This window comes from Lethenteron reissneri, chromosome 15 (assembly GCF_015708825.2).
Source record: "Lethenteron reissneri isolate LAM-NWPU_2019-01 chromosome 15, ASM1570882v1, whole genome shotgun sequence".
NCBI lineage: Eukaryota > Metazoa > Chordata > Hyperoartia > Petromyzontiformes > Petromyzontidae > Lethenteron > Lethenteron reissneri.
This window is the reverse complement of record NC_083793.1, coordinates 5472829-5481839: the sequence shown is the minus strand read 5'-3', so window position 1 is coordinate 5481839 and position 9011 is coordinate 5472829. Positions and strand designations below refer to the sequence as shown.

The following is a 9011-nucleotide window of genomic DNA, read 5'->3' as shown; positions in this document are numbered from 1 at the left end:
ATACATCTGCATTTCAGAATCTTCATTCATACCGAGGGACGCGGTGAGCTATACAGATTTTTATAACAAATATGTCCAGAAGGGACGGGTCAGAAAGTTACAACAACAAACAATACAAAAAACACAATAGGGAGTGCAAAGTATAGAAAATGTAAGCAAATCACTCAAAATAATAAACTACATTTTTTTTTCATTTTACCAGCTAAAGCCCACTGAGCTACTGGCTTATTTTTCAGAAGCGACCTGGCCACATCTGATTGCACCTTCTGCCACAACTCCACCCCTCGTCTCGATCTCTTCTGTCATCTCACAAGGAGTCTATACACGCAATTGAAAGGAGCGGAGGAGTGGGGTGGAGAAAATAATTGCTGCTTTTAGCCCCCTACACCCACCCCGCCGCCCAATGGGCCGGCACCACCACTGCTCCACCCACCCCCTTATCCCCTTTTACTCTCATCCCCTGTGCAGGCGTGGGAAGGGGAGAGTGATGGAGGGGGGTGGGGCGGGGGAAGGTTTCACAATCTTGGGCGGGTGGGCCAGGAAGGAGGCTGCTTTTGGATGAATCAGGCGCCGTAGCCTTGTGGAATGAGACGGGAGTGAGTGGAGCGAGCGAGCGAGTCAGTCGGCGTGAGAGAGTGCGCGTGCCTGTGTGGGAGCGTCATGGGGCGATGGCGTGGACCGTCAGGGCACGGCGCCCTGCTGATGATGAACCTGCTGCTGTGGTCACTCGGGATGAGTGAGACGAGCGGAGACAACCTGCGACTCCGCGTCTCCTACAAAGGTAGGCGCATGCGGCGGTGACAGCGAGCAAGAAGCGGCTGCCGATTCGTGCAAGAAATTGTCTCTTTTTACGATGTGTTTTCGGGTCGTACCATGTGTTGTCCGCCACGATGTCCGACGTTCCGGTTCCGCGTGCCGGGAGCCTTCCTCGCAGCAACTGGAGCAAAAACGTGGGGTGAAAAGTCGGACATCGTGCCGGACAACCCACGGGTGCAACCCGAAAACAGGAGAGCTGTAAAGCAAAACCGCGAAAACCTACAGAGTAAAACTAATAATTAGCATCATCATCGTCGTCGTCGTCGCCTGATAATTATCCCCCAGTTTCAAGGCGCAGCGAGTGGTGCGAAGTGGTCAGCACACTGCGAAATCAGCTCGGGGGGGGGGGGGGGGCTGAGTTTGATTCCTAGCCCATGGCTCACGTCAGTGGCTCGTGAATCTGTGTATGGCACACGTACTGTAACGTCTAAATGTAACCGCATCTCAAAATGGATTTGCATTGTGTGAGCGGACAGGTCTTACACATGCACTGACATCACAGGGCACATTGAGTGCATAGTATTGACACGTCTAGTAGGATGCATACATTGGCCGTTAGGCATGTGTAACAATGCGTTCGGCGTGCACGTGTAGTGTGCGTTCGGGGTGAAGGCGTGTCACAGGATTTAGCCCGCTGTGTATGAACCCGGTAACCTGAGTTCGATTTCTCGGCCATGGTTAACGTTCGTGGCAGGTCATAACCGGTCCACCCTTCCCCGATGTGCTATTGTTTTTTTTATTGCGTATCAATGCAATAAGTTAAGGAGATATGCCAATGTCGATATTTGCAAGCTGCATCGAGAGCGTTTCCAAAGACGGGTCGTGCAGCTTTGCGATTATTGTTTCGAAGGAAATCACTTTAAAACATTTTTTACAGACCTATACACTTAATATTTTTGTATACATTACGTAACCCATTCCTATTCAGTCGCCTGTTTTTTTAAATCCTTTATATTAAGTTCGCTTGCTTGCGTGCTTGCTTGCTTGCTTACGACCGTGCAAATCTTTCGGTCGTTTTTTAACCCACTTCCCGTGATACAATCGAGCTGACATTTTGCACACAGACTCGTTGTGCGTAACAATTAATTTTCGTGAAAATTTTTTCCTAAATTTTACACTGTTTAGGGAATTTTTTAAAAAATATTTAATTACCAATTGCTTAATGGTGGCAGACAATCATCTGACCCATAGGTGGCAGCCATCTCAAGCCAGAGAACGAGAGGACTCTAGCTGCCCGTTTCATGATGACGCAAATGTTGACTAACCACATGGCATTAAATCCCTGCCCCCACGCTGTACAGTGGAGACTATTTATAGAGCAGTTCAATTGAAGCCGCCAGGTTCTTGAAAGTGGTAAAACGGGTCAAAACCGATGCCATGCATATAAAGGATTTATAGTGAAAAACTTTGTTTTTACGGGTTAATTTGTAAATCCTTTATATTAAGTTCACTTGCTTGCTTGCGTGCTTACGACCGTGCAAATCTTTCGGTCGTTTTTTAATCCACTTCCCGTGATCCAATCGAGCTGACATTTTGCACACAGACTCGTTGAGCGTGACAATTAATTTTCGTGAAAAAATGTTTCCAAAAATGTACACTTTTTAGGGGAATTTTTTTTATATTTAATTACTGTCGTGGTTTACTATTTCGTTCATATAGTCAAGTATGGTCCTACAAACCATCACGCGAACTCCGCTTGTCCTCGCAGTGGCTTTTGGCGAGCAATCAAATCAAGACGACCCACTGCATCGCGCGCGTTCACATTACGCGTCTGCGGCCGACTGGACCGCTGTTCATTCCGACATTAGGAAGCCACTGGATTGAAAACTAATTAATGTAGAACTGCGTTTTGTATTTAGTTTGTTATCCCCCCCCTCACCTCCAGCTAGCACGGTTGGCTACGTACGGTGTGAAAGAAGTACGACATACATACACTACTTTACCGAAAGAACCAAAGAATATGAATCTATGCAGTCACGAAAGTTTAAAGTCAAAATTCATACACGAGTCCTATCCAGAAATCAATTGACAAAGGGGTTTGTAAAGAATCCACCTCTTAAACCAACTTCTAGTGCTGTCTTATTTGTATTCTGGCAAGGTCTGCAACAGGGAGAAGCTTTTATTTTACAAGCGTGTTGACACGTCCGTTTGCGACCAGTCCCAGGTTAACTGAAGTTTATCTGGCTTTTTTTCGTAATCAGTATTGAGCCACATTTTGCTGTCGAGTTAGGATGTAACATTGCAGTTGTGATTCATCTCATGCCTTTGTAAAGGGTGCTTCATATGAGTAGAATCAGCGAGGAGCCCAAATTCATTGTCTCTTTAAGTAAAATACAAGGGTGGAGTGGAGTGGTGCTGCAGTGGTCAGCGCACTGCACTATGGACCCCGCCAACATAAGTTCGATTCCCGGCCACGGATGACTTCGGTGGCGAGTAACATCTGCACTATTCCTGGCAACCTCTCTTCACTAACTCGCATTGCACATAATAGTGATGAAACAAACCTCAGAGAGTATAAACAAAATAATCGTTATCATGAAAAGTGTTCAAAAAATAAAAGCGTCTAAAATGTAATTCGCATAATCCACAGCTACTTGTCAATCCACTGCTGGATGAAGGCCTCCCCCATCCCGCAACGTTCGTGGGAGTTGTTCGACCATACTTCACCAATTCATTCTAGATTTGAAGCTTTCGTGACTGCAAGGATTAATTCTCTTTGGTTTTTTCGGTAAAGTCACGTAGGTAAAAAAATAAAATAAATGAAAATAACTAAATTAAATCACGACGTTTAGGGCGTAACACAAACTTCACCACCCCTTTGTTTGTGCGTGTTGGTGAAAAATATTTTCTGAAGGAAAAATACAGAATGATCTTTGTATAAGTACCCCGCTGCTCTGTTATGGCCCCATGAACTATCATCTCAACGGGTGATTGAACATTGCGGAAGCGGCGCCTCCACATCTTACCGATGAGAGTGATAAAACATGGACTAATTGTATTGATGTAGGTGCAAGATGTGTAGAGCATTTAAATCAAAATGTTGCTTTCTCTATTAAAATGTTCACCGTCATTGTATCTATAAATGTGCGTTCACCATGAACACAAGATCCTTATCACACAACTGACGCTTTTACACGGGGATGGTCTACATCAAGAATGACGGAGCGGGCGGTAGGGCAAGCGGACTGCTCGCAGCCTAAAAGTTCACGAGTTGGAATCTTGGTCTAGGGGTTGACTCAGAATCTGTGTTCCTCGTGGAGGATCAGCAAGTAACAACATCAAACGCCAATAGGAGTGCAAAGTACAGAAAATGTAAGAAAGTCACGAAAAACATACGCGGAGTTTGACTTCTATATTTGGGGGGGGGGGGGGGTCGGGGGGTGTTCGCTTTGTCCCTCACATGAGGAATCGCGAGCGCATATAAGTAATTTATATTTTTTTCAACTTAATTGTAAACAACTGAAACTAAATTTCGATTTAAAGCTTTCGTGACTGCAGGGATTCATCTTCTTGGTTCTTTCGGTAAAGTCACGTAGAAGGGGAATAAAAAAATTAAATGAAAAAATAAAACATAATAAAATATTGTATTTTATTATGTTTTATTTTTATATTTTATTATTTCCCTTCTACGTGACTTTACCGAAAGAACCAAGAAGAACTTAAACTAAATTAATAAAAGTGCCCAGTTTGGTTGGGATCCGCGTTGCCTCTCCACCCATGGCAATAAATAAATAAAGACTCCCCCAATCGTCCCTCCAGGGCCGATGAGGACGACTGGCATTTTGTGTGGTGAAGACAACAGCGGTGGTTGTCTTTCGAGTGGACTCGCCCCCAGGCATAGGAATGTCCACCACTGGCTCAGGACTATATGCAGGAGAGATGTGAGCACTGCCTCGTTGCTCATTCGAGCAGAAAATCGCTCCGACTTTTTGAATCGTGGACTTGAGCGTGGTGAGGTATTGTGTACTCTTAGTTCTTTCGGTAAAGTCACGTAGGAAAAAAGCGAAATAAAAATTAATAAAAATAAAACAATAAAAATCACGACGTTTCGGAGGCAACACAAGTCTCCGTCGTCAGGTGGGACCATTACTTTATGCAGCAAATCTGGCTGTGACGGTCCCACCTGATGACGGAGACTTGTGTTGCCTCCGAAACGTCGTGATTTTTATTGTTTTATTTGTATTAATTTTAATTTAATTTTTTACCTACGTGACTTTACCGAAAGAACTAAGAGTATGAATCCTTGCAGTCACGAAAGCTTCAAATCGAGAGGTATTGTGTGTTTTTTTTCCTTCAAGAGCCCACGTCTCGGTTTGTTCTGTGCCAGACTGGACGCGTCCACACACACATCTCGACGCTGTCACGATGACTTCCTTTCTGTACGCGGCCAAGCATGCAACTCTGCGCTAAAGCGACTGGCTGCTCTTAGTGGAAGTGAACGCGTGTGCCAGTTGTTTTATCCTGGCAGGTATTTTCACAGGCCATCACAGCTTTTGCTAGCGTGTCGTGGTGTTTCCAGACGAGAGATTTCTGCTTTTATGAAAGGCCTCTTTTTTCCGCTCGTTTAGAGTTTTTTCTTATGAATTTCGAAACGGCAATGTTCACATATCAAGTACTGCCCTGAAAATATATATGTATGTATGTAATAGGTGAAACCCCAGGAAATGGCTTTTCTTCATAGCTATGAAAAAGAGAAAATAATATTTGTTCTATTACGGTAGTGTTATAGATGGATGTGTTGGCTTTTTTGTGTGCTTGCGCACAACGCGCTAACGCAGTATTACAATTGCGTTTGTGTTAATTCTTCACAAAGGCTTGCAGTAATTTTACGGCTTCTTTCTGTACATTAAACTACGCCTGGCCACTGATTTTACTGATATAGTATGCATACAGTAGATTAGGATTACATACTTAAAATAAAAATAATACTTTCCTACTATTGGGATCATTATGGAGATTCCAGTATCAATTGTTTTCCCCACAGTGATATGTGTAGTGTGCTATTGGCAGTGTGGCGTTAGACGACATCTTAATTTGGAACTCTTGCAGCTAGCGGTGCACTACCATGCACCTTGTGTCAGAAAATGCCTCGGAAGACGACGTGAGACTACTTCATAAGTCACTTTGATGATACGTGGCTTCATCCACGTGACAGATGCCCTTAAATACGTGGCGACATTTAAAACACATTCCTGCGGAGGGAGCTGGTAGGAACGTTGGGTTGCTCGGTCAATGGCCAGGATCAACGGCGGCGTGGTGTATTCCGCAAATATGCCCGACTGTGAGGGCGGGCACAAGCCGGCGTGAGTAGGTTAAACGTTGAGTTTTATAAGGGCACCACGGGGTGACCAGCCCCTCCCCACCCAGCCCCACCCTCCCCACCCAGCCCCTCCCCACCCACTCTCCCCTCCCCACCCAGCCCCTCCCTGCACGACGGACGGACACAATAATCCCCTGTGGGCTGGTGTAACCAGGAGGTTCCTCCCAGTAAAAATTAGTTCATATTTTACTCTGTGGCCAGGTGTCTCAGCGGTAGAGCGAGCGGCTCGCAATCAGAAGACTGAGAGTTCAAAGCCTGGTTGGGTAATGACTCAGACGACCATCCCTCTGTGGTCGATAAAACTAGTACCACTTTGTGGGAAGCTCAACAGTGGTTGTCCCACGGATAGACTCGCCCCCGACAATAGGAGTGAGAAGTTTTCACCACGAGCTCCGGGCTGTGAACGGGAGATAACCAGTTTAACACGTAGTAGGCATTTGCGACCAATATTATCCAAAATCGAGGGTTTTTCTGGGTTAGATGGTGTCAATATAAACGAGTGGCACGCTTTGCTGACGTGAGAAACATTACTATTTAGCTGTGTCCGGCGGCGGTGGCGGGCTTAACGACACATTTATATTTACGTGATCTAATCTTTAAAAAACCCTCTATTATGGGGGAGATAATCACCAATGTCTCATCGCCCGTCGAGCAGGAAAGTACTTTAAAACATTTTAACAGATCTATACACTTTATATTTTTGTATACATTACGTAACCCATTCCTCTTCAGTCGCCTGTTTTTTTTGTTGTTTCGCCACCAACCGGGGCACGTCTGCTGTCGTTCTCGCTGCACCACCTCGTTTGCTGCCTGCTCTGTGCCTCTTATCCCGTGATCTGCTTCCACTCCTGTGGGTCGTGCTTTGATGTCGCTGCCCAGCTAACTCGCATGTTCTGCCGCGTCTTCTTGAGCCTTCTCCTAACCAGCCAACCAGCTCCCCCCCACCGTGCTCGGTAGCCTGTCGCCGCTTGTCCTTTATGGACACCCATAAAACACGCCAAACCCATTAACCTTCCTAAGCTTTCACTGGGGGCAGAGTGGCCATGTGTCTAACCAAGGCTTAGCTCCGGTGCCTCGTTAGAACCAAAATAGACCGCAACGCGATTCCGGGAATTATTTTGGCGCAAACGCATCGATCTCACCTCGTTTTGTTCATCCAATCATTTTTACAAACCTGTTTGTAGGAGTATAGGAATATGCATGGAACAATAATATCGGATGGTTATGTATATGCATTACTTGTAAGCTAGTGGCAGCGCCTCATGCTGACAATCCCTGCTCTAAGCCAGCCTTGCAGCGTTCCAGAAAATACGAGGTGAGAAATGATGCCCAGGTTAGCTCCAAAGGCAAAACCGCCATGTGAGTGTCAATAATAATATTAATCATGAACAATGATTCGGTTTTTTTTCAAATTCAGCACCCTTCATGCCGGCATATCTCAGAGCGCATTACACGCGCCAAGCGACTCACATCGCATCTCTTCTCAAACATTCGAAGGACAACCCCTCCCAGGAGCAGGTCATCTCCGTGCGGGCACAATGTGACTCAGTGCGCGGCCCACCAGACCGCACTCGCGTGGTGGATGGGGTGGGGTGGGGGTGGGCGATGATTGCCGCGTGTCACCCCGATGGACGAGAACTCGACCGTGCTCTCACGCTGCCGCTCGGGTGACAGAAGCGAGGCTGTCGGGCCGCGTGGCCTCGTTCCGGGGACACGGAGCCTCCGGCCTGGACCTGAGCACCGCACTGCTGGACGAGTACCACGAGCGGCTGTTCGTCGGCGCGCGAGACCGCGTCTACTCGCTGGCGCTGGACGGCACGCACAGCGACTACCGAGAGGCACGTGCCCCGCAGCTACTTCGCTACGCCTACCAACAATCCCCACCCACCCCCGTGGAGGGTTATCGCCGAGCAGGATTGGCGATAACGAATTTTTATTTTATTTTACCAGGTAAGGCCCACTGAGCTGTGTAGCTCGTTTTCAGAAGCGACCTGGCCACAAATGATCACTCAACGAAGTGGCTCGTCACGTGGTAATGTATAGCAGACAAATACTCCAAACGCGTGTTTTTCTAAATGTGATGGCCAAAAAAAATCCACGCGACCACGGTGAGAAAATGCAAACTACAAATATACAGGTGTCAGGGTCGGGATCGAACCCAGGGACCGCCTGCACTGTGACACCCTGAGCAGGTTTGATCCTGGGTAGTAAACGCACGAGAGACGACCACCAGCACCGAGTTGCACCTATGGGGCCTGCGAGGTGGCCAGGGGATGACAGTTTCACTCCACTCGTATGTGTGGGGTTTCTCAGCTTTCCTTCCACGTTATTAATGGTAGTGGGCAAATGTCTCAATGTGACACCCTCCTTGAAAAGAGTCGGTAAATATTTTGATTATTACTGTGGTGCAGCGGTGATTCGACACGGTGTCGGCATTGTTCTGTTTCCCTTACGTTGTCAACAACGTGTGATTTAATAATTGTGCATTACAAGTAACGTAATACGATTTAATATAATTATAGTGTGTTCACATGTTAAGATGAACAACCTGACAGAAATCGTGCTGGCTCATACATAAAAGGTTCACACCATGAGAGCATTAAATTTTAGCTGTTACTCCTTTAGAGGGTGAATGTGCATCTCCATCAGGATAAAACTACGTCACGGATTGCGTGACATTTCAAGAAATTTAGTTTTCATCAGTTGTCTGGAAGACAATCCACATGATACGATTAAGTTATTTGATTATGTAAACTAAACGCAATCGTATGTAACCGTAATATTAACTTACCTAATATTAACAACTCAGTAACATGTTAAATTACTCAATTGGGTTTACACATAGCAATCATCGCCCTGCTGGCTGACTAATGCC

At 46.2% G+C, this 9011-nt stretch overlaps 1 protein-coding gene across 1 annotated transcript in view; it reads left to right on the top strand.

Moving 5' to 3' along the window:
- The first annotated feature begins 542 nt into the window (after window positions 1-542).
- LOC133342621 (semaphorin-3G-like) overlaps window positions 543-9011 on the top strand; it is a 39680-nt gene continuing 31211 nt past the window's right edge. Inside the window, 2 exon segments of the mRNA XM_061551890.1 lie at window positions 543-781; window positions 7811-7974. Coding sequence (XP_061407874.1) covers window positions 661-781; window positions 7811-7974 — 285 coding nt within the window. The 5' untranslated portion in view covers window positions 543-660.